The 25,658-nt window shown below is 40.6% G+C and overlaps 6 protein-coding genes across 19 annotated transcripts in view; all 6 read left to right on the forward strand.

Annotated features, from left to right (window-relative positions):
• Nucleotides 1–25,658, forward strand: part of LOC130072826 (protocadherin gamma-A12-like) — a 163,813-nt gene that overhangs the window by 103,997 nt on the left and 34,158 nt on the right. The window contains exon 1 of one of the 14 annotated variants that reach the window (XM_056238111.1): nt 13,431–16,037. The exons of 11 other annotated variants lie outside the window; for them this stretch is intronic. In XM_056238111.1, the coding sequence (XP_056094086.1) occupies nt 13,593–16,037 (2,445 nt within the window). In that variant the 5' untranslated portion in view covers nt 13,431–13,592. Of the gene's footprint in view, nt 1–13,430; nt 16,038–16,587; nt 19,288–20,044; nt 22,499–25,658 lie in introns of those variants that run through there. 2 more of the 14 variants (XM_056238113.1, XM_056238112.1) reach the window with 2 other exon arrangements.
• Nucleotides 365–3,168, forward strand: LOC130072828 (putative protocadherin beta-18). Its single transcript, XM_056238129.1, has one exon. The coding sequence runs from the start codon at nt 621–623 to the stop codon at nt 3,081–3,083; it is 2,463 nt and encodes an 820-aa protein (XP_056094104.1). The 5' UTR covers nt 365–620; the 3' UTR covers nt 3,084–3,168.
• On the forward strand, nt 3,560–6,336 carry LOC130072829 (protocadherin gamma-A11-like). Its single transcript, XM_056238131.1, has one exon. It carries the CDS (start codon nt 3,867–3,869, stop codon nt 6,327–6,329), a length of 2,463 nt encoding a protein of 820 aa, XP_056094106.1. The 5' UTR covers nt 3,560–3,866; the 3' UTR covers nt 6,330–6,336.
• On the forward strand, nt 7,050–9,587 carry LOC130072859 (putative protocadherin beta-18). The gene has a single exon (XM_056238163.1). The coding sequence runs from the start codon at nt 7,125–7,127 to the stop codon at nt 9,585–9,587; it is 2,463 nt and encodes an 820-aa protein (XP_056094138.1). The 5' UTR covers nt 7,050–7,124.
• Nucleotides 10,276–12,810, forward strand: LOC130072861 (protocadherin beta-11-like). Its single transcript, XM_056238164.1, has one exon. The coding sequence runs from the start codon at nt 10,342–10,344 to the stop codon at nt 12,808–12,810; it is 2,469 nt and encodes an 822-aa protein (XP_056094139.1). The 5' UTR covers nt 10,276–10,341.
• LOC130072830 (protocadherin gamma-A11-like) lies at nt 22,691–25,415 on the forward strand. Its single transcript, XM_056238132.1, has one exon. It carries the CDS (start codon nt 22,941–22,943, stop codon nt 25,398–25,400), a length of 2,460 nt encoding a protein of 819 aa, XP_056094107.1. The 5' UTR covers nt 22,691–22,940; the 3' UTR covers nt 25,401–25,415.

Here is a 25,658-nt window from a genome sequence, read left to right on the forward strand (position 1 = left end):
TGGATTTCTTCTTAAAACTATAACTTTTTTTATATTTCATAGAAAATTAGATGCATAGTCTTTTTCATATATAAATTGATTTCAGTTGCACTCAGTCAAGTAAGATGTTTTTATTGTAGAATTTATATAATACATTTAATAACATTTTTACAATAAACGCGAATGCAATTGATCTTAGCCTACTTACAGGCTGTTTAATATTTTCTACTTTTCTTTTGACTATTTTCCTTTTATAATATTTTAAGGTTTTTTGTTCAGATAATTTTTTATGGATATTTCAAAAGTAATGTGTTGACGAAAAGAGTATTCTACTTTTTACACAGCTGGTGCAGATTATTGTATTGCTCTTTTACACATCATTTTTCTGTGTAATATTTCTCTGATGCACTAAGTGCCGCTGTTGGTCAGTATGTTCGTGTTTTAAACACTCATTTTTAGATCCTCCTCCACTTTCTGACATCATACAGTCTGCAGAATATCTCTTTCATTCGGACGGTCTCTTTTTAACACTGAAGCGTCGAGACATTCGCTTCTCAGTGTTTTCGGGTGAAGTTCGATTTTTCAACGTTTTTAAATCTTTTATTCTTTGTCTTTTCTTCTGTATGGAATAGAATATTTGGATGATGTCTGTTCTTTGTTGTTTTTACGCCCAAAGAGGCGCATCTTCGACGCGGATTTCATCATGGCTAATGCAGCCTCTCGTGCTCTGCGTCTTTGTCATGGCCGTTGCGCGCGGGCAGGTCCGTTACTCTATTCCAGAGGAGATGACAAAGGGCTCGCTGGTGGGAAATATCGTTCAGGATCTCGGTTTGGATGTTAAGAGGCTGAAATCTGGTCGAGCGCGGATATTTACGGAGGACAGTCGTGAGTACATCGGTCTGAATGTGGATAAAGGGACGCTGATAGTGAAAGAGAGGATAGATAGAGAGGAGCTGTGCGCGCAAGTGTCTCCCTGCTCCTTACATTTTCAGATCATTCTAGAAAACCCCATGGAGCTGCATAGAATTGATGTAGAAATATTAGATATCAATGATCATCCTCCTTCTTTCATGAACAAAGAGATTACTTTTCAAATAAGTGAACTTGCTTTGTCAGGGGCTCGGTATTCAATTGATAGCGCTAATGATCCAGATGTAGGTCTAAATTCTCTTCAGACATATAAATTAAATATAAACGACAATTTTGTGCTCAAGACATTGTCACACACTGATGGTACTAAATATGTGGAAATGGTCTTGCAGACACCATTAGATAGAGAAAAACATGAGGTGCATAACCTGATATTGACGGCGTTTGATGGTGGAACCCCCCAAAAAACCGGTACAGTAAAAATAAACGTCAATGTCTTGGATGCAAATGACAACGCGCCTGTTTTTAGTCAATCTGTATATACTGCACTTGTAGCAGAAAATGCGCAAAAGGGTTCATTAGTCGTAAAGGTTAGTGCAACTGACGCAGATCAAGGAACAAATAAACAAGTGTCCTATTCATTTTCACAAATCAGCAAAAACATCTTGAATATTTTCAGTATTGACCCCAATAATGGTGATATTATTGTTGTTGCCCGTCTAGACTTTGAAAAATCCAAGAAATACGAATTGAATGTGGTGGCAACAGACAATGGGGGGTTAACAGATACTGCTAAAGTGATGGTGGAAATTACAGATGTTAATGACAATGCCCCTGTAATTAATGTAATATCGTTGACAAACCCTTTACCAGAAAACTCAGCTCCTGAAACTGTGATAGCGATGCTGAATGTCAAAGATTTGGATTCAGGGAAAAATGGACAGGTGAGATGCTTAATTAATCCGAGTTTACCATTTCAAATCAGACAATCATCCTCAAATTTCTATAGTTTGATCACTGATCAGCCTTTAGACCGTGAAAATATGTCTGAATATAATATCACAATAACTGCTATTGATGAGGGCTCGCCATCTTTCTCTACTAATAAAACACTGAAATTGAAAATCTCTGATGTCAATGACAACGCCCCTGTGTTTCAGCGTCTGTCATACACCGCATATGTGCTGGAAAATAATTCCCCCGGAGTCTCTGTTTTATCTGTTAAAGCGCATGACAAAGACTCTGGCAATAACGCGCGTATTTCATATTTTCTAGAGGATGTTCTTGTGAATGGCGTCTCTGCCTCGACTTATATTTCAGTGAATGCAGAGAGCGGAGAGATTCTTGCTGTTCGTTCTTTTGATTATGAGCAAACAAAAGAATTTCACATTCGCGTAAAAGCGCAGGACGGAGGCTCTCCTCCTCTCAGCAGCAACGCAAGCGTCAAAATAATCATTCAGGACCAGAATGACAACGCGCCTCAGGTTCTGTACCCGGTCCAGTCAGGTGTTTCTGTAGTGGCTGAAATAGTGCCTCGTTCGGCAGATGTGGGTTATCTGGTGACTAAAGTGGTGGCTGTTGATGTGGACTCTGGTCAGAACGCCTGGCTCTCATATAAACTGCAGAAAGCCACAGACAGGGCGCTGTTTGAAGTGGGCTTACAGAATGGAGAAATAAGAACTGTACGCCAAGTGACAGATAAAGATGCTGTCAAACAAAGACTCACTGTTGTAGTGGAGGACAACGGGCAGCCCTCTCGATCAGCTACAGTCAATGTTAACGTGGCGGTGGCGGACAGCTTCCCTGAAGTGCTCTCGGAGTTCACTGACTTTACGCACGACAAGGAATACAACGACAACCTGACTTTCTATCTAGTCTTGGCCTTGGCTGTGGTTTCATTTCTCTTTATCGTGTCTATCATTGCCATACTGTCAGTCAAATGCTACAGATGGAGACGCGAGCGAATGTTTTATAAATCTGGAGCGAATCTTCCAGTTATTCCGTATTATCCGCCTCTTTACGCAGACGTAGGCGGCACAGGAACTTTACAGCACGTGTACAATTATGAGGTTTGCAGAACCACTGACTCCAGAAAGAGTGATCTGAAATACGTCAGACCTTGCAGTGAGAGCATCATTAGTCTGGACACCAGTGGAACACAGACACTCACGCATGCGCAAAGAGGAAAACTGAATAATGACGATTCTTTTGATCAGGTGAGCTCGATTGAATAGTTATGCATATGATTTTCTGTTTTCCATTTAACTATTATTTTTTCTTTTTCTGACTTCATCAGTTTTATTGATGTGCACTGTATATATATATATTTTATTATGATTACTATTAATAGAAAAACACTGGCAGCTGTAGTTGTAATTTACTGTACTAATATCATTTTGGTGACTACATTTTTCACACTTTTTCAAAATAAAATCTTTCCTTTTCGACTATATTTGATAGGAAATTACATGCATAGTCTTTAAAAATATATATTTGTCCAGTTGCACTCAGTCAAGTATAATAGTTTTTTTTTTTATGCCTATTTGCGCGCGCATTGGTGAGTCATATAATGAATTGTTCCTGCAATATTTATATGCTATTTTACATTTTCTGGTTTGCTTTTGACTATTTTCCTCTCATCATACTTTAGGTGTTCGGTTCAAAAGATATTTTATTTATATTTCAGCTGTTTTAACGCAACATGTATACTACAATGGTCGCAGTTCATATAGTTTTTGTATTTCTCTTCAACATAATTTTTCTATGTAATATTTCTCTGATGCACTAAGTGCCGCTGTTGGTCAGTATGTTCGTGTTTTTAACACTCATTTTTAGATCCTCCTCCACTTTCTGACATCATACAGTCTGCAGAATATCTCTTTCATTCGGACGGTCTCTTTTTAACACTGAAGCGTCGAGACATTCGTTGCTCAGTGTTTTCGGGTGAAGTTCGATTTTTCAACGTTTTTAAATCTTTTATTCTTTGTCTTTTCTTCTGTATGGAATAGAATATTTGGATGATGTCTGTTCTTTGTTGTTTTTACGCCCAAAGAGGCGCATCTTCGACGCGGATTTCATCATGGCTAATGCAGCCTCTCGTGCTCTGCGTCTTTGTCATGGCCGTTGCGCGCGGGCAGGTCCGTTACTCTATTCCAGAGGAGATGACAAAGGGCTCGCTGGTGGGAAATATCGTTCAGGATCTCGGTTTGGATGTTAAGAGGCTGAAATCTGGTCGAGCGCGGATATTTACGGAGGACAGTCGTGAGTACATCGGTCTGAATGTGGATAAAGGGACGCTGATAGTGAAAGAGAGGATAGATAGAGAGGAGCTGTGCGCGCAAGTGTCTCCCTGCTCCTTACATTTTCAGATCATTCTTGAAAATCCCATGGAGCTGCATAGAATTGATGTAGAAATATTAGATATTAATGATCATGCACCAGTTTTCAAGAAAAAGGAGATTACTTTTCAAATGAGCGAGTCTGCTTTGTCAGGGGCTCGGTATTCAATCGATAGCGCTAATGATCCAGATGTTGGTCTAAATTCTCTTCAGACATATAAATTAACTTCGTCTGATCATTTTACAGTTAAAATACCTGCTCATCTCGACGAAACAAAGTACGTAGAGATAATTTTGCAAAAAACTTTAGACAGAGAAACGGCAGAGGAACACAAATTAATCTTAACTGCATTCGACGGCGGAAATCCTCAAAAAACGGGCACTATCAAGATAAACGTTATTGTTTTAGATGCAAATGACAATGCACCTGTTTTCAGTCAGTCGGTCTATAGAGCTTTAATTCCAGAGAATTATTCTAAAGGATCCACTGTGTTAAAGGTTAGTGCAACTGATGGAGACATGGGATCTAATGGAGAAGTTACATATTCTTTTTCTCAGAGCAGTGAAAGCTCTTCTGGCCTTTTTAACATTGATTCCAGTTCTGGAGATATTACAGTTAATGGTCTATTAGATTTCGAGAAATCCAAAAAATATGAATTATCCGTGGAAGCAACAGACAAAGGGGGATTACGAGATACCAGTAAAGTTCATATTGAAATTACTGATATAAATGACAATGCTCCTATAATAAGCGTAATTTCATTTTCAACCCCAGTGCCGGAGAATTCAGCGCCAGAAACTGTAATAGCAATGTTGAATGTCAAGGATTTAGATTCAGGTAAAAACGGAATAGTAAAGTGCTTCATTCCTCATAATTTACCGTTTAAAATAAAGTCGTCAACCCCAAATTTCTACAGTTTAGTCACTGATGAGCTTTTGGATCGGGAGATGATCTCAGAATATAATATCACAATAACTGCTATTGATGAAGGCTCGCCATCTTTCTCTACAAATAAAACACTGACTCTGAAAATCTCTGATGTCAATGACAACGCCCCTGTGTTTCAGCGTCAGTCATTCACCGCATATGTGCTGGAAAATAATTCCCCCGGAGTCTCTGTTTTATCTGTTAAAGCGCATGACAAAGACTCTGGCAATAACGCGCGTATTTCATATTTTCTAGAGGATGTTCTTGTGAATGGCGTCTCTGCCTCGACTTATATTTCAGTGAATGCAGAGAGCGGAGAGATTCTTGCTGTTCGTTCTTTTGATTATGAGCAAACAAAAGAATTTCACTTTCGCGTAAAAGCGCAGGACGGAGGCTCTCCTCCTCTCAGCAGCAACGCGAGCGTCAAAATAATCATTCAGGACCAGAATGACAACGCGCCTCAGGTTCTGTACCCGGTCCAGTCAGGTGTTACTGTGGTGGCTGAAATAGTGCCTCGTTCGGCAGATGTGGGTTATCTGGTGACTAAAGTGGTGGCTGTTGATGTGGACTCTGGTCAGAACGCCTGGCTCTCATATAAACTGCAGAAAGCCACAGACAGGGCGCTGTTTGAAGTGGGCTTACAGAATGGAGAAATAAGAACTGTACGCCAAGTGACAGATAAAGATGCTGTCAAACAAAGACTCACTGTTGTAGTGGAGGACAACGGGCAGCCCTCTCGATCAGCTACAGTCAATGTTAACGTGGCGGTGGCGGACAGCTTCCCTGAAGTGCTCTCGGAGTTCACTGACTTTACGCACGACAAGGAATACAACGACAACCTGACTTTCTATCTAGTCTTGGCCTTGGCTGTGGTTTCATTTCTCTTTATCGTGTCTATCATTGCCATACTGTCAGTCAAATGCTACAGATGGAGGCGCGAGCGAATGTTTTATAAATCTGGAGCGAATCTTCCAGTTATTCCGTATTATCCGCCTCTTTACGCAGACGTAGGCGGCACAGGAACTTTACAGCACGTGTACAATTATGAGGTTTGCAGAACCACTGACTCCAGAAAGAGTGATCTGAAATACGTCAGACCTTGCAGTGAGAGCATCATTAGTCTGGACACCAGTGGAACACAGACACTCACGCATGCGCAAAGAGGAAAACTGAATAATGACGATTCTTTTGATCAGGTGAGCTCGGGTGAATGATTATGTATATACTTTTATGCTGTCCATTTAATATTTTTTTCTCAGTTTTATTTCTGTGCTTTTTATTTTTTAGAGCTATTGTAAAAAAAACAAAAAAAAAAAACAAGAACAAACAAAAAAGAAAGCTACGGTTGAAATTGTCTGCACTGCTACATATTTCCCCACTGGATTTCTTCTTAAAACTATAACTTTTTTTATATATATTTTATAGAAAATTAGATGCATAGTCTTTTTCATATATAAATTGATTTCAGTTGCACTCAGTCAAGTAAGATGTTTTTATTGTAGAATTTATATAATACATTTAATAAAATGTTTACAATAAACGCGTATGCAATTGATCTTAGCCTACTTACAGCCTGTTTAATATTTTCTACTTTTCTTTTGACTATTTTTCTTTTATAATATTTTAAGGTTTTTTGTTCAGATAATTTTTTATGGATATTTCAAAAGTAATGTGTTGACGAATAGAGTATTCTACTTTTTACACAGCTGGTGCAGATTATTGTATTGCTCTTTTACACATCATTTTTCTGTGTAATATTTCTCTGATGCACTAAGTGCCGCTGTTGGTCAGTATGTTCGTGTTTTAAACACTCATTTTTAGATCCTCCTCCACTTTCTGACATCATACAGTCTGCAGAATATCTCTTTCATTCGCACGGTCACGGTCTCTTTTTAACACTGAAGCGTCGAGACATTCGCTGCCCTGTGTTTTCGGGTGAAGTTCGATTTTTCAACCTTTTTAAATATTTTGTTCTTTGTCTTTTCTTCTGTATGGAATAGAAGATTTGGATGATGTCTGTTCTTTGTTGTTTTTACGCCCAAAGAGGCGCATCTTCGACGCGGATTTCATCATGGCTAATGCAGCCTCTCGTGCTCTGCGTCTTTGTCATGGCCGTTGCGCGCGGGCAGGTCCGTTACTCTATTCCAGAGGAGATGACAAAGGGCTCGCTGGTGGGAAATATCGTTCAGGATCTCGGTTTGGATGTTAAGAGGCTGAAATCTGGTCGAGCGCGGATCTTTACGGAGGACAGTCGTGAGTACATCGGTCTGAATGTGGATAAAGGGACGCTGATAGTGAAAGAGAGGATAGATAGAGAGGAGCTGTGCGCGCAAGTGTCTCCCTGCTCCTTACATTTTCAGATCATTCTAGAAAACCCCATGGAGCTGCATAGAATTGATGTAGAAATATTAGATATCAATGATCATGCTCCTTCTTTCATGAACAAAGAAATTACTTTTCAAATAAGTGAATCTGCTTTGTCAGGGGCTCGGTATTCAATCGATAGCGCTAATGATCCAGATGTAGGTCTAAATTCTCTTCAGACATATAAATTAAATCCAAACGACAATTTTGTGCTCAAGACATTGTCACACACTGATGGTACTAAATATGTGGAAATGGTCTTGCAGACACCATTAGATAGAGAAAAACATGAGGTGCATAATCTGATATTGACGGCGTTTGATGGTGGAACCCCCCAAAAAACCGGTACAGTAAAAATAAACGTCAATGTCTTGGATGCAAATGACAACGCGCCTGTTTTTAGCCAATCTGTATATACTGCACTTGTAGCAGAAAATGCGCAAAAGGGTTCACTAGTCGTAAAGGTTAGTGCAACTGACGCAGATCAAGGAACAAATAAACAAGTGTCCTATTCATTTTCACAAATCAGCAAAAACATCTTGAATATTTTCAGTATTGACCCCAATAATGGTGATATTATTGTTGTTGCCCGTCTAGACTTTGAAAAATCCAAGAAATACGAATTGAATGTGGTGGCAACAGACAATGGGGGGTTAACAGATACTGCTAAAGTGATGGTGGAAATTACAGATGTTAATGACAATGCCCCTGTAATTAATGTAATATCGTTGACAAACCCTTTACCAGAAAACTCAGCTCCTGAAACTGTGATAGCGATGCTGAATGTCAAAGATTTGGATTCAGGGAAAAATGGACAGGTGAGATGCTTAATTAATCCGAGTTTACCATTTCAAATCAGACAATCATCCTCAAATTTCTATAGTTTGATCACTGATCAGCCTTTAGACCGTGAAAATATGTCTGAATATAATATCACAATAACTGCTATTGATGAGGGCTCGCCATCTTTCTCTACTAATAAAACACTGACACTGAAAATCTCTGATGTCAATGACAACGCCCCTGTGTTTCAGCGTCAGTCATACACCGCATATGTGCTGGAAAATAATTCCCCCGGAGTCTCTGTTTTATCTGTTAAAGCGCATGACAAAGACTCTGGCAATAACGCGCGTATTTCATATTTTCTAGAGGATGTTCTTGTGAATGGCGTCTCTGCCTCGACTTATATTTCAGTGAATGCAGAGAGCGGAGAGATTCTTGCTGTTCGTTCTTTTGATTATGAGCAAACAAAAGAGTTTAACATTCGCGTAAAAGCGCAGGACGGAGGCTCTCCTCCTCTCAGCAGCAACGCGAGCGTCAAAATTATAATTCAGGATCAGAATGACAACGCGCCTCAGGTTCTGTACCCGGTCCAGTCAGGTGTTTCTGTGGTGGCTGAAATAGTGCCTCGTTCGGCAGATGTGGGTTATCTGGTGACTAAAGTGGTGGCTGTTGATGTGGACTCTGGTCAGAACGCCTGGCTCTCATATAAACTGCAGAAAGCCACAGACAGGGCGCTGTTTGAAGTGGGCTTACAGAATGGAGAAATAAGAACTGTACGCCAAGTGACAGATAAAGATGCTGTCAAACAAAGACTCACTGTTGTAGTGGAGGACAACGGGCAGCCCTCTCGATCAGCGACAGTCAATGTTAACGTGGCGGTGGCGGACAGCTTCCCTGAAGTGCTCTCGGAGTTCACTGACTTTACGCACGACAAGGAATACAACGACAACCTGACTTTCTATCTAGTCTTGGCCTTGGCTGTGGTTTCATTTCTCTTTATCGTGTCTATCATTGCCATACTGTCAGTCAAATGCTACAGATGGAGGCGCGAGCGAATGTTTTATAAATCTGGAGCGAATCTTCCAGTTATTCCGTATTATCCGCCTCTTTACGCAGACGTAGGCGGCACAGGAACTTTACAGCACGTGTACAATTATGAGGTTTGCAGAACCACTGACTCCAGAAAGAGTGATCTGAAATACGTCAGACCTTGCAGTGAGAGCATCATTAGTCTGGACACCAGTGGAACACAGACACTCACGCATGCGCAAAGAGGGAAACTGAATAATGACGATTCTTTTGATCAGGTGAGCTCGAATGAATAGTAATGCATATAATTTTCTGTTTTGTTTTTTTAACTATTTTTTTTCTGACTTTATCAGTTTTATTGATGTGAACTGTATTTTCTTTTCAATTAATAGAAAAACACTGGCAGCTCTAGTTGAAATTTACTGTACTGATATCATTTTGGTGACTATACATTTTTTCACACCTTTTCATATTAAAATCTTAACTTTTCAATATTTATTAGGAAATTACATGCATAGTCTTAAAAAATATTTATTTGTCTAGTTGTTGCACTCAGTCAAGTATAATAGGTTTTTATTGTGCGTATGTGTGCGCGCATGGGTGAGCCATGTAAAAATTGCTCCTGCATTTTTTAAATGCTTTATATTTTCTGTTTTGGTTTTGACTATTTTCCTCTCATCATATTTTAGGAGTTCGGTTCAAAAGATTTTTTATTTATATTTCAGCTGTTTTAACGCAACATGTATACTACAATGGTCGCAGTTCATATAGTTTTTGTATTTCTCTTCAACATCATGTTTCAGTGTAATATTTCTCTGATGCACTAAGTGCCGCTGTTGGTCAGTATGTTCGTGTTTTAAACACTCATTTTTAGATCCTCCTCCACTTTCTGACATCATACAGTCTGCAGAATATCTCTTTCATTCGCACGGTCTCTTTTTAACACTGAAGCGTCGAGACATTCGTTGCTCAGTGTTTTCGGGTGAAGTTCGATTTTTCAACCTTTTTAAATATTTTGTTCTTTGTCTTTTCTTCTGTATGGAATAGAAGATGTGGATGATGTCTGTTCTTTGTTGTTTTTACGCCCAAAGAGGCGCATCTTCGACGCGGATTTCATCATGGCTAATGCAGCCTCTCGTGCTCTGCGTCTTTGTCATGGCCGTTGCGCGCGGGCAGGTCCGTTACTCTATTCCAGAGGAGATGACAAAGGGCTCGCTGGTGGGAAATATCGTTCAGGATCTCGGTTTGGATGTTAAGAGGCTGAAATCTGGTCGAGCGCGGATCTTTACGGAGGACAGTCGTGAGTACATCGGTCTGAATGTGGATAAAGGGACGCTGATAGTGAAAGAGAGGATAGATAGAGAGGAGCTGTGCGCGCAAGTGTCTCCCTGCTCCTTACATTTTCAGATCATTCTAGAAAACCCCATGGAGCTGCATAGAATTGATGTAGAAATATTAGATATAAATGATCATGCTCCAGTTTTCATGAAAAAAGAGATTACTTTTCAAATAAGTGAACTTGCTTTGTCAGGGGCTCGGTATTCAATTGATAGCGCGAAAGATCCAGATGTAGGTCTAAATTCTCTTCAGACATATAAATTAACTCCATCTGATCATTTTACAGTTAAAATACCTGCTCATCTCGACGAAACAAAATACATAGAGATGATTTTGCAAAAAACTTTAGACAGAGAAACGGCAGAGGAACATAAATTGATCTTAACTGCATTCGACGGCGGAAACCCTCAAAAAACGGGCACTATCAAGATAAACGTTATTGTTTTAGATGCAAATGACAATGCACCTGTTTTCAGTCAGTCGGTCTATAGAGCTTTAATTCCAGAGAATTATTCTAAAGGATCCACTGTGTTAAAGGTTAGTGCAACTGATGGAGACATGGGATCTAATGGAGAAGTTACATATTCTTTTTCTCAGAGCAGTGAAAGCTCTTCTGGCCTTTTTAACATTGATTCCAGTTCTGGAGATATTACAGTTAATGGTCTATTAGATTTCGAGAAATCAAAAAAGTATGAATTATATGTGGAAGCAACAGACAGAGGCGGATTAAGTGATATCAGTAAAGTGCATATTGAAATTACTGATATAAATGACAATGCTCCTATAATAAGCGTAATTTCATTTTCAAGCCCAGTGCCGGAGAATTCAGCGCCAGAGAATGTAATAGCAATGTTGAATGTCAAAGATTTAGATTCGGGTAAAAACGGAATAGTAAAGTGCTTCATTCCTCATAATTTACCTTTTAAAATAAAGTCATCAACCCCAAATTTCTACAGTGTAGTCACTGATGAGCTTTTGGATCGCGAGATGATCTCAGAATATAATATCACAATAACTGCTATTGATGAGGGCTCGCCATCTTTCTCTACTAATAAAACACTGACACTGAAAATCTCTGATGTCAATGACAACGCCCCTGTGTTTCAGCGTCAGTCATACACCGCATATGTGCTGGAAAATAATTCCCCCGGAGTCTCTGTTTTATCTGTTAAAGCGCATGACAAAGACTCTGGCAATAACGCGCGTATTTCATATTTTCTAGAGGATGTTCTTGTGAATGGCGTCTCTGCCTCGACTTATATTTCAGTGAATGCAGAGAGCGGAGAGATTCTTGCTGTTCGTTCTTTTGATTATGAGCAAACAAAAGAATTTCACTTTCGCGTAAAAGCGCAGGACGGAGGCTCTCCTCCTCTCAGCAGCAACGCGAGCGTCAAAATAATCATTCAGGACCAGAATGACAACGCGCCTCAGGTTCTGTACCCGGTCCAGTCAGGTGTTTCTGTGGTGGCTGAAATAGTGCCTCGTTCGGCAGATGTGGGTTATCTGGTGACTAAAGTGGTGGCTGTTGATGTGGACTCTGGTCAGAACGCCTGGCTCTCATATAAACTGCAGAAAGCCACAGACAGGGCGCTGTTTGAAGTGGGCTTACAGAATGGAGAAATAAGAACTGTACGCCAAGTGACAGATAAAGATGCTGTCAAACAAAGACTCACTGTTGTAGTGGAGGACAACGGGCAGCCCTCTCGATCAGCTACAGTCAATGTTAACGTGGCGGTGGCGGACAGCTTCCCTGAAGTGCTCTCGGAGTTCACTGACTTTACGCACGACAAGGAATACAACGACAACCTGACTTTCTATCTAGTCTTGGCCTTGGCTGTGGTTTCATTTCTCTTTATCGTGTCTATCATTGCCATACTGTCAGTCAAATGCTACAGATGGAGACGCGAGCGAATGTTTTATAAATCTGGAGCGAATCTTCCAGTTATTCCGTATTATCCGCCTCTTTACGCAGACGTAGGCGGCACAGGAACTTTACAGCACGTGTACAATTATGAGGTTTGCAGAACCACTGATTCCAGAAAGAGTGATCTGAAATACGTCAGACCTTGCAGTGAGAGCATCATTAGTCTGGACACCAGTGGAACACAGACACTCACGCATGCGCAAAGAGGGAAACTGAATAATGACGATTCTTTTGATCAGGTGAGCTCGAATGAATAGTAATGCATATAATTTTCTGTTTTTTTTTTTTTTTTTTTTTTTTTTTACTATTATTTTTTTTCTGACTTCATCAGTTTTATTGATGTGCACTGTATTTTCTTTTCAATTAATAGAAAAACACTGGCAGCTCTAGTTGAAATTTACTGTACTGATATCATTTTGGTGACTATACATTTTTTCACACCTTTTCATATTAAAATCTTAACTTTTCGACTATATTTGATAGGAAATTACATGCATAGTCTTTAAAAATATATATTTGTCCAGTTGCACTCAGTCAAGTATAATAGTTTTTTTTTTTTATGCCTATTTGCGCGCGCATGGGTGAGTCATATAATGAATTGTTCCTGCAATATTTATATGCTATTTTACATTTTCTGGTTTGCTTTTGACTATTTTCCTCTCATCATACTTTAGGTGTTCGGTTCAAAAATATTTTATTTATATTTCAGCTGTTTTAAAGCAACATGTATACTACAATGGTCGCAGTTCATATAGTTTTTGTATTTCTCTTCAACATCATTTTTCAGTGTAATATTTCTCTGATGCACTAAGTGCCGCTGTTGGTCAGTATGTTCGTGTTTTAAACACTCATTTTAGATCCTCCTCCACTTTCTGACATCATACAGTCTGCAGAATATCTCTTTCATTCGCACGGTCTCTTTTTAACACTGAAGCGTCGAGACATTCGCTTCTCAGTGTTTTCGGGTGAAGTTCGATTTTTCAACCTTTTTAAATCTTTTGTTCTTTGTCTTTTCTTCTGTATGGAATAGAAGATTTGGATGATGTCTGTTCTTTGTTGTTTTTACGCCCAAAGAGGCGCATCTTCGACGCGGATTTCATCATGGCTAATGCAGCCTCTCGTGCTCTGCGTCTTTGTCATGGCCGTTGCGCGCGGGCAGGTCCGTTACTCTATTCCAGAGGAGATGACAAAGGGCTCGCTGGTGGGAAATATCGTTCAGGATCTCGGTTTGGATGTTAAAAGGCTGAAATCTGGTCGAGCGCGGATCTTTACGGAGGACAGTCGTGAGTACATCGGTCTGAATGTGGATAAAGGGACGCTGATAGTGAAAGAGAGGATAGATAGAGAGGAGCTGTGCGCGCAAGTGTCTCCCTGCTCCTTACATTTTCAGATCATTCTAGAAAACCCAATGGAGCTGCATAGAATTGATGTAGAAATATTAGATATAAATGATAATGCTCCTACATTCAATAGAAAGGAAATAGATTTTCAAATAAGTGAATCAGCCATTCCTGGAGCTCGATATTCATTGGAAAGCGCTAAAGATCCAGATGTAGGTCTTAATACACTTCAGACATATAAACTCAATCCCAGCGATTATTTCACACTAAAATCGTTGTCTCGCCCTGATGGGACTAAATACGTAGAGATGGTGCTGCAGGCTCACTTAGACCGAGAGAAACAAAGTGAACATAAATTGATTTTAACCGCATACGATGGAGGCAGTCCAGCAAAATCTGGTGCTGTTAAAATACATATTGTTGTTCTTGATGCAAATGACAACGCTCCGTCATTCACCCAATCTGTTTATCGAGTTAGTTTGCCCGAAAACACCCCTGTGGACTCTTTTATTATTACGGTTTCCGCCACAGATGCAGACGTGGGTGCAAACGGAGATATTGAATATTATTTGTCTCAAAGCAGCCGTAGTGTTTCAAATATTTTCAGCATCGGGTCTTTAAACGGGGAGATAATAGTTAAAGGTGATTTAGATTTCGAGATATCTAAATACCACGAGTTAGACATAGAAGCGACAGATAAGGGTGGTTTAACAGATACTTGCAAAGTACTTATTGAAATTACGGATGTGAACGACAACACCCCTGTCATAAGCGTAATGTCATTCTCTAACACAATACCTGAGGACGCAGCACCGGAGACTGTGATAGCGATGCTGAATGTCAAAGATTTGGATTCGGGGAGAAACGGACAGGTTAAATGTTCAATTGGTCCAAATTTGCCATTCAAAATAAGGTCATCTGCCCCAAATTTCTATAGTGTGACAACCGATCAGTTATTAGATCGTGAGAAAATATCAGAATATAATATCACAATAACTGCTATTGATGAGGGCTCGCCATCTTTCTCTACTAATAAAACACTGACACTGAAAATCTCTGATGTCAATGACAACGCCCCTGTGTTTCAGCGTCAGTCATACACCGCATATGTGCTGGAAAATAATTCCCCCGGAGTCTCTGTTTTATCTGTTAAAGCGCATGACAAAGACTCTGGCAATAACGCGCGTATTTCATATTTTCTAGAGGATGTTCTTGTGAATGGCGTCTCTGCCTCGACTTATATTTCAGTGAATGCAGAGAGCGGAGAGATTCTTGCTGTTCGTTCTTTTGATTATGAGCAAACAAAAGAATTTCACTTTCGCGTAAAAGCGCAGGACGGAGGCTCTCCTCCTCTCAGCAGCAACGCGAGCGTCAAAATAATCATTCAGGACCAGAATGACAACGCGCCTCAGGTTCTGTACCCGATCCAGTCAGGTGTTTCTGTGGTGGCTGAAATAGTGCCTCGTTCGGCAGATGTGGGTTATCTGGTGACTAAAGTGGTGGCTGTTGATGTGGACTCTGGTCAGAACGCCTGGCTCTCATATAAACTGCAGAAAGCCACAGACAGGGCGCTGTTTGAAGTGGGCTTACAGAATGGAGAAATAAGAACTGTACGCCAAGTGACAGATAAAGATGCTGTCAAACAAAGACTCACTGTTGTAGTGGAGGACAACGGGCAGCCCTCTCGATCAGCTACAGTCAATGTTAACGTGGCGGTGGCGGACAGCTTCCCTGAAGTGCTCTCGGAGTTCACTGACTTTACGCACGACAAGGAATACAACGACAACCTGACTTTCTATCTAGTCTTGGCATTGGCTGTGGTTTCATTTCTCTTTATCGTGTCTATCATTGCCATACTGTCAGTCAAATGCTACAGATGGAGACGCGAGCGGATGTTTTATAAATCTGGAGCGAATCTTCCAGTTATTCCGTATTATCCGCCTCTTTACGCAGACGTAGGCGGCACAGGAACTTTACAGCACGTGTACAATTATGAGGTTTGCAGAACCACTGACTCCAGAAAGAGTGATCTGAAATACGTCAGACCTTGCAGTGAGAGCATCATTAGTCTGGACACCAGTGGAACACAGACACTCACGCATGCGCAAAGAGGAAAACTGAATAATGATGATTCTTTTGATCAGGTGAGCTCGATTGAATAGTTATGCATATGATTTTCTGTTTCCATTTAACTATTATTTATTCTGTTTCTGACTTCATCAGTTTTATTGATGTGCACTCTATGTATATATATATATATATATTATTATGATTACTATTAATAGAAAAACACTGGCAGCTGTAGTTGAAATTTACTGTACTGATATCATTTTGGTGACTACATTTTTCACACTTTTTCATATTAAAATCTTACCTTTTCGACTATATTTAATAGGAAATTACATGCATAGTCTTTAAAAATATATATTTGTCCAGTTGCACTCAGTCAATAAAAGTTTTTTTTATTATGCCTATTTGCGCGCGCATTGGTGAGTCATATAATGAATTGTTCCTGCAATATTTAAATGCTATTTTATATTTTCTGGTTTGCTTTTGACTATTTTCCTCTCATCATACTTTAGGTGTTCGGTTCAAAAGATATTTTATTTATATTTCAGCTGTTTTAACGCAAAATGTATACTACAATGGTCGCAGTTCATATAGTTTTTGTATTTCTCTTCAATTTCATTTTTCTGTGTAATATTTCTCTGATGCACTAAGTGCCGCTGTTGGTCAGTATGTTCGTGTTTTAAACACTCATTTTTAGATCCTCCTCCACTTTCTGACATCATACAGTCTGCAGAATATCTCTTTCATTCGGACGGTCTCTTTTTAACACTGAAGCGTCGAGACATTCGCTTCTCAGTGTTTTCGGGTGAAGTTCGATTTTTCAACGTTTTTAAATCTTTTATTCTTTGTCTTTTCTTCTGTATGGAATAGAAGCTTTGGATGATGTCTGTTCTTTGTTGTTTTTACGCCCAAAGAGGCGCATCTTCGACGCGGATTTCATCATGGCTAATGCAGCCTCTCGTGCTCTGCGTCTTTGTCATGGCCGTTGCGCGCGGGCAGGTCCGTTACTCTATTCCAGAGGAGATGACAAAGGGCTCGCTGGTGGGAAATATCGTTCAGGATCTCGGTTTGGATGTTAAGAGGCTGAAATCTGGTCGAGCGCGGATATTTACGGAGGACAGTCGTGAGTACATCGGTCTGAATGTGGATAAAGGGACGCTGATAGTGAAAGAGAGGATAGATAGAGAGGAGCTGTGCGCGCAAGTGTCTCCCTGCTCCTTACATTTTCAGATCATTCTAGAAAACCCCATGGAGCTGCATAGAATTGATGTAGAAATATTAGATATTAATGATAATGCTCCTACATTCAATAGAAAGGAAATAGATTTTCAAATAAGTGAATCAGCCATTCCTGGAGCAAAATTCTCTTTAGATAATGCACAAGATTCTGATGTAGGTTTAAATACCCTTCAGAGATACACACTCAATCCAACTGATTACTTTTCTCTGAAAGAACAGATGGGAAATGATGGATTGAAATATGTTGAAATGATTCTACAAACACCATTAGATAGAGAAAATCAAGAGGAGCATAAACTGACATTGACGGCGTTTGATGGCGGCAGTCCACAGAAATCAGGCACTATTAAAATAACTGTTCTTGTACTCGATGCAAACGACAATGCTCCTGTATTTAGTCTCCCTGTGTATAGAGTTTCCTTACTGGAGAATTCACCAAAGGGCACTGATATAGTGAGTGTGACTGCAACTGATAAAGACAAAGGAACGCATTCTGAACTGACGTATTCCTTCTCACAAACATCAGGAAAGGCTTTAGAGCTATTCAATATAGATTCTGAAAGTGGTGGCATCACTGTTAACGGTGACTTGGATTTCGAGAAATCAAAACATTTTCAATTACACGTTAAAGCAACAGATAAAGGTGGCTTGACAGATTCTTGTAAAGTTATTATCGAATTAATTGACGTTAATGACAATGCACCTATGATCAGCGTAATTTCATTTTCTAACCCAATACCTGAGGACGCAGCACCGGACACAGTTATAGCGATGCTGAATGTCAAAGATTTGGATTCGGGGAGAAACGGACAGGTTAAATGTTCAATTGGTCCAAATTTGCCATTCAAAATAGGGTCATCTGCTTCAAATTTCTATAGTGTGACAACCGATCAGTTATTAGATCGTGAGAAAATATCAGAATATAACATTACAATAACAGCTATTGATGAGGGCTCGCCATCTTTCTCTACTAATAAAACACTGACACTGAAAATCTCTGATGTCAATGACAACGCCCCTGTGTTTCAGCGTCAGTCATACACCGCATATGTGCTGGAAAATAATTCCCCCGGAGTCTCTGTTTTATCTGTTAAAGCGCATGACAAAGACTCTGGCAATAACGCGCGTATTTCATATTTTCTAGAGGATGTTCTTGTGAATGGCGTCTCTGCCTCGACTTATATTTCAGTGAATGCAGAGAGCGGAGAGATTCTTGCTGTTCGTTCTTTTGATTATGAGCAAACAAAAGAATTTCACATTCGCGTAAAAGCGCAGGACGGAGGCTCTCCTCCTCTCAGCAGCAACGCGAGCGTGAAAATAATCATTCAGGACCAGAATGACAACGCGCCTCAGGTTCTGTACCCGGTCCAGTCAGGTGTTTCTGTGGTGGCTGAAATAGTGCCTCGTTCGGCAGATGTGGGTTATCTGGTGACTAAAGTGGTGGCTGTTGATGTGGACTCTGGTCAGAACGCCTGGCTCTCATATAAACTGCAGAAAGCCACAGACAGGGCGCTGTTTGAAGTGGGCTTACAGAATGGAGAAATAAGAACTGTACGCCAAGTGACAGATAAAGATGCTGTCAAACAAAGACTCACTGTTGTAGTGGAGGACAACGGGCAGCCCTCTCGATCAGCTACAGTCAATGTTAACGTGGCGGTGGCGGACAGCTTCCCTGAAGTGCTCTCGGAGTTCACTGACTTTACGCACGACAAGGAATACAACGACAACCTGACTTTCTATCTGGTCTTGGCCTTGGCTGTGGTTTCATTTCTCTTTATCGTGTCTATCATTGCCATACTGTCAGTCAAATGCTACAGATGGAGACGCGAGCGAATGTTTTATAAATCTGGAGCGAATCTTCCAGTTATTCCGTATTATCCGCCTCTTTACGCAGACGTAGGCGGCACAGGAACTTTACAGCACGTGTACAATTATGAGGTTTGCAGAACCACTGACTCCAGAAAGAGTGATCTGAAATACGTCAGACCTTGCAGTGAGAGCATCATTAGTCTGGACACCAGTGGAACACAGACACTCACGCATGCGCAAAGAGGAAAACTGAATAATGACGATTCATTTGATCAGGTGAGCTCGGGTAAATAATTATGAATAAGCTTTTCTTGTGTCCATTTGATTTTTTTTTTTTCCCGACTTTCTCAATTTTATTAATGTTCATTGTATTTTTGTAAAGTTTTTTTTTTAGTTTTGAAAAAAGAAATCTGTGAACTGTAGTTGAAATTTACTTTACTGATATAATTTTGGTGACTATATATTTTTCACACTTGTTCATTTTAAAACCATAACATTTCAATATTGTATAGGAAATTAGATGCACGGTCTTTTAAATATATTTTTCCAGTTGCACTCAGTCATGTAAGAGGTTGGAATTGTGTGTGCGCGCATAGGTGAGTCACAATGAATCGCTCCTGCATTATTTAAAGGCTATATTATATTTTCTGCTTTGCTTTTGACTATTTTCCTTTCATCATATTTGTAGGCGTTCTGTTGGAAACATTTATTAATTAACATTTCATCAAATATCTGTCTTAACGAGAAATGTACACTACTTTGGTTATATTTCTTTCTTTCTTTCTTTTACTCTAACAGTATTTTTCTGTGTAATATTTCTCTGATGCACTAAGTGCCGCTGTTGGTCAGTATGTTCGTGTTTTTAACACTTATTTTTAGATCCTCCTCCACTTTCTGACATCATACAGTCTGCAGAATATCTCTTTCATTCGCACGGTCTCTTTTTAACACTGAAGCGTCGAGACATTCGCTGCCCTGTGCTTTCAGATGATATATTTCAACCTTTCTGAATATTTCCTTTTGTATGGAATAGAAGCTTTGGATGATGTCTGTTCTTTGTTGTTTTTACGCCCAAAGAGGCGCATCTTCGACGCGGATTTCATCATGGCTAATGCAGCCTCTCGTGCTCTGCGTCTTTGTCATGGCCGTTGCGCGCGGGCAGGTCCGTTACTCTATTCCAGAGGAGATGACAAAGGGCTCGCTGGTGGGAAATATCGTTCAGGATCTCGGTTTGGATGTTAAGAGGCTGAAATCTGGTCGAGCGCGGATCTTTACGGAGGACAGTCGTGAGTACATCGGTCTGAATGTGGATAAAGGCACGCTGATAGTGAAAGAGAGGATAGATAGAGAGGAGCTGTGCGCGCAAGTGTCTCCCTGCTCCTTACATTTTCAGATCATTCTAGAAAACCCCATGGAGCTGCATAGAATTGATGTAGAAATATTAGATATTAATGACCATGCTCCTGTTTTTGCCAGAAAGGAAATAGATTTTCAAATAAGTGAATCTGCACTTCCCGGGGCTCGATTTTCATTAGACAGCGCCCACGATCCTGACACTGGCACTAACGCGCTCAAGTCATACACGTTAAATCCAACAGATCATTTTGATTTGAAGGTTTTATCACGAAACGATGGCTCAAAATACGTCGAAATGGTTCTTAAATTACCTTTAGACAGAGAGACTCAGGAGGAGCACAAGTTAACCCTTACAGCCTTTGATGGCGGCAATCCGCAGAGAACTGGCACTGTTAGGATAAGTGTTACTGTCATAGACGCAAACGATAACGCCCCTGTTTTCAGTCTACCTGTTTACCGTGTTTCTTTATTTGAGAATTCACCGAATAGTGCTGTAGTAATCAAGGTAAGCGCCACTGATAATGACCAAGGCGCAAACGGTGAGATTACATATTCTTTTTCACGTAGTTCAGGAAAAGCCCTTGATTTATTCCATATTGACACAAATACAGGTGAAATTACCACAAAGGGGGGTTTGGATTACGAGAGGGCGAAGCAGTTTGAGTTAAACATAGATGCTACAGACAAAGGTGGTTTAACTGACTCTAGTAAAGTTGTAATCGACATTACAGATGTAAATGACAACCCCCCTGTAATTAGTGTGATTTCATTTTCCAACCCAATACCTGAGGACGCAGCACCGGAGACTGTGATAGCGATGCTGAATGTCAAAGATTTGGATTCGGGGAGAAACGGACAGGTTAAATGTTCAATTGGTCCAAATTTGCCATTCAAAATAAGGTCATCTGCCCCAAATTTTTATAGCGTGACAACCGATCAGTTATTAGATCGTGAGAAAATATCAGAATATAATATCACAATAACTGCTATTGATGAGGGCTCGCCATCTTTCTCTACTAATAAAACACTGACTCTGAAAATCTCTGATGTCAATGACAACGCCCCTGTGTTTCAGCGTCAGTCATACACCGCATATGTGCTGGAAAATAATTCCCCCGGAGTCTCTGTTTTATCTGTTAAAGCGCATGACAAAGACTCTGGCAATAATGCGCGTATTTCATATTTTCTAGAGGATGTTCTTGTGAATGGCGTCTCTGCCTCGACTTATATTTCAGTGAATGCAGAGAGCGGAGAGATTCTTGCTGTTCGTTCTTTTGATTATGAGCAAACAAAAGAGTTTCACATTCGCGTAAAAGCGCAGGACGGAGGCTCTCCTCCTCTCAGCAGCAACGCGAGCGTCAAAATAATCATTCAGGACCAGAATGACAACGCGCCTCAGGTTCTGTACCCGGTCCAGTCAGGTGTTTCTGTGGTGGCTGAAATAGTGCCTCGTTCGGCAGATGTGGGTTATCTGGTGACTAAAGTGGTGGCTGTTGATGTGGACTCTGGTCAGAACGCCTGGCTCTCATATAAACTGCAGAAAGCCACAGACAGGGCGCTGTTTGAAGTGGGCTTACAGAATGGAGAAATAAGAACTGTACGCCAAGTGACAGATAAAGATGCTGTCAAACAAAGACTCACTGTTGTAGTGGAGGACAACGGGCAGCCCTCTCGATCAGCTACAGTCAATGTTAACGTGGCGGTGGCGGACAGCTTCCCTGAAGTGCTCTCGGAGTTCACTGACTTTACGCACGACAAGGAATACAACGACAACCTGACTTTCTATCTAGTCTTGGCCTTGGCTGTGGTTTCATTTCTCTTTATCGTGTCTATCATTGCCATACTGTCAGTCAAATGCTACAGATGGAGGCGCGAGCGGATGTTTTATAAATCTGGAGCGAATCTTCCAGTTATTCCGTATTATCCGCCTCTTTACGCAGACGTAGGCGGCACAGGAACTTTACAGCACGTGTACAATTATGAGGTTTGCAGAACCACTGACTCCAGAAAGAGTGATCTGAAATACGTCAGACCTTGCAGTGAGAGCATCATTAGTCTGGACACCAGTGGAACACAGACACTCACGCATGCGCAAAGAGGGAAACTGAATAATGACGATTCTTTTGATCAGGTGAGCTCCGGTGAATATTTATGAATTTTCTGCTTTCCGTTTTAACTGTCAAGCATTATTTTACACAAATGACAGATTTATATTTTCCACTTTGCTTTTTGACTATTTCGTTCAATTGAACATCTGCATTAAAATGTTTTTATTATGACTTTTTTTTATTGTGATTATTATTATAGCTTTATTTATTTTTTTCAGTGCAATATTTCCTTTATACTCTAAGTGCCGCTGTTGGTCAGTATGTTCGTGTTTTAAACACTCATTTTTAGATCCTCCTCCACTTTCTGACATCATACAGTCTGCAGAATATCTCTCTCATTTCACACAGGCTCTTTCTAACATTGGATCATTAGACCATCGACTGGATCTTCTTTATATATAACTGATATTTTACATCCTTTCTAAGTCCTCGGATAGTCTTCTCATGTGTTAGAAGCTTTGGATCATGTCTGTTCTTTGTTGTTTTTACGCCCAAAGAGGCGCATCTTCGACGCGGATTTCATCATGGCTAATGCAGCCTCTCGTGCTCTGCGTCTTTGTCATGGCCGTTGCGCGCGGGCAGGTCCGTTACTCTATTCCAGAGGAGATGACAAAGGGCTCGCTGGTGGGAAATATCGTTCAGGATCTCGGTTTGGATGTTAAGAGGCTGAAATCTGGTCGAGCGCGGATCTTTACGGAGGACAGTCGTGAGTACATCGGTCTGAATGTGGATAAAGGGACGCTGATAGTGAAAGAGAGGATAGATAGAGAGGAGCTGTGCGCGCAAGTGTCTCCCTGCTCCTTACATTTTCAGATCATTCTAGAAAACCCCATGGAGCTGCATAGAATTGATGTAGAAATATTAGATATTAACGATCATGCTCCTGTTTTTACTAGAAAAGAGATACACTTTCAGATAAGTGAGCTTGCCGTACCCGGTGCTCGTTTTTCTTTAGACAGTGCGCACGATCCTGATGTAGGCTTGAATACGCTCCAAAGATATACTCTGATTCCAACTGATTATTTTTCATTGAAAGAGTTATCGCGAAATGATGGTTCAAAATACGTAGAAATGATTCTGCAATCGCCGTTAGACAGGGAGAGAGATGAAGAACTGAAATTAACCCTGACGGCATTTGATGGAGGGAGCCCTCAAAAATCCGGAACAGTTAAAATAAGTGTCACAGTAATTGATGCAAACGACAATACACCCGCATTCAGTCAGTCAGTGTACAGAGTTTCTTTAGCAGAAAATGCAGCGATAGGTACAGTAGTGCTGACAGTGAGTGCTACAGACAAAGACAAAGGAGCAAATGGTGAGGTGACATATTCGTTTTCACAAAGCTCTGGGAAAGACTTAGACCTTTTTAGAATCGATCAGAACACTGGGCAAATTTGCGCAAATGGCCTGTTGGATTATGAAAAATCAAAGCAATACGAACTGAATATTGAGGCCATTGATAAGGGAGGACTCACAGATAATAGTAAAGTGCTCATTGAATTGACTGACGTTAACGACAATGCACCTGTTATCAGCCTTATCTCATTTTCCAGTCCCATCCCTGAGGATTCCGCCCCAGACACAGTGATCGCGATGCTCAACGTTAAAGATGTCGACTCCGGTAAAAACGGACAATTTAAATGCTTCGTTAATTCAGATTTGCCATTTCGCATCAAATCGTCTTCCTCAAATTTCTACACTTTAGTTACTGAGCAGATTTTAGACCGTGAAAATATGTCTGAATATAATATCACAATAACAGCCATTGATGAGGGCTCGCCATCTTTCTCTACTAATAAAACACTGACACTGAAAATCTCTGATGTCAATGACAACGCCCCTGTGTTTCAGCGTCAGTCATACACCGCATATGTGCTGGAAAATAATTCCCCCGGAGTCTCTGTTTTATCTGTTAAAGCGCATGACAAAGACTCTGGCAATAACGCGCGTATTTCATATTTTCTAGAGGATGTTCTTGTGAATGGCGTCTCTGCCTCGACTTATATTTCAGTGAATGCAGAGAGCGGAGAGATTCTTGCTGTTCGTTCTTTTGATTATGAGCAAACAAAAGAGTTTCACATTCGCGTAAAAGCGCAGGACGGAGGCTCTCCTCCTCTCAGCAGCAACGCGAGCGTGAAAATAATCATTCAGGACCAGAATGACAACGCGCCTCAGGTTCTGTACCCGGTCCAGTCAGGTGTTTCTGTGGTGGCTGAAATAGTGCCTCGTTCGGCAGATGTGGGTTATCTGGTGACTAAAGTGGTGGCTGTTGATGTGGACTCTGGTCAGAACGCCTGGCTCTCATATAAACTGCAGAAAGCCACAGACAGGGCGCTGTTTGAAGTGGGCTTACAGAATGGAGAAATAAGAACTGTACGCCAAGTGACAGATAAAGATGCTGTCAAACAAAGACTCACTGTTGTAGTGGAGGACAACGGGCAGCCCTCTCGATCAGCTACAGTCAATGTTAACGTGGCGGTGGCGGACAGCTTCCCTGAAGTGCTCTCGGAGTTCACTGACTTTACGCACGACAAGGAATACAACGACAACCTGACTTTCTATCTAGTCTTGGCCTTGGCTGTGGTTTCATTTCTCTTTATCGTGTCTATCATTGCCATACTGTCAGTCAAATGCTACAGATGGAGGCGCGAGCGGATGTTTTATAAATCTGGAGCGAATCTTCCAGTTATTCCGTATTATCCGCCTCTTTACGCAGACGTAGGCGGCACAGGAACCTTAAAGCAAGTGTTTAATTATGAGGTGTGTGGCACCACTGACTCCAGAAATAGTGATCTGAAATACGTCAGACCTTATAGTCAGAGCATCATTAGTCTGGACGCCGGTGGAACACAGACACTGCAGCACATTCAGGAGCATACACAGATATCCAGAGATACAGAAAATCAGGTGAGGTTTGATGAATGAGATTGTTTAATTTAATTGTTTAATTCATTTAGTTAATTCTTCATTTTAAAATATACTCTTATTTAGTGATGTGTTAAAGTGCACTATAAACATTGTGCGAGAATGGCGTTTTACGCATTTGTGTATTTTCATTTTTACTTTCCACAAGAGGCTTTTGTCTCTTTTTAAGTGTATACAATTATTTCAGCTTGTTTTAAAAAGAAACAAAGTGTTTTTCTCCACTGTAGGTATTTTACAATGATGTGCGTAAAAGTGTGT

This window comes from Rhinichthys klamathensis, unplaced genomic scaffold, assembly GCF_029890125.1.
Source record: "Rhinichthys klamathensis goyatoka isolate OS25496 unplaced genomic scaffold, OSU_Roscu_1.1 h1tg000509l_1, whole genome shotgun sequence".
Taxonomy (NCBI): Eukaryota; Metazoa; Chordata; class Actinopteri; order Cypriniformes; family Leuciscidae; genus Rhinichthys; species Rhinichthys klamathensis.

Bases quoted from the DNA above. Each gene is read 5' to 3' on its own strand.
- LOC130072828 (XM_056238129.1), top strand. From the start codon at position 621: ATGATGTCTGTTCTTTGTTGTTTTTACGCCCAAAGAGGCGCATCTTCG.
- LOC130072859 (XM_056238163.1), top strand. From the start codon at position 7,125: ATGATGTCTGTTCTTTGTTGTTTTTACGCCCAAAGAGGCGCATCTTCG.
- LOC130072830 (XM_056238132.1), top strand. From the start codon at position 22,941: ATGTCTGTTCTTTGTTGTTTTTACGCCCAAAGAGGCGCATCTTCGACG.
- LOC130072829 (XM_056238131.1), top strand. From the start codon at position 3,867: ATGATGTCTGTTCTTTGTTGTTTTTACGCCCAAAGAGGCGCATCTTCG.
- LOC130072861 (XM_056238164.1), top strand. From the start codon at position 10,342: ATGTGGATGATGTCTGTTCTTTGTTGTTTTTACGCCCAAAGAGGCGCA.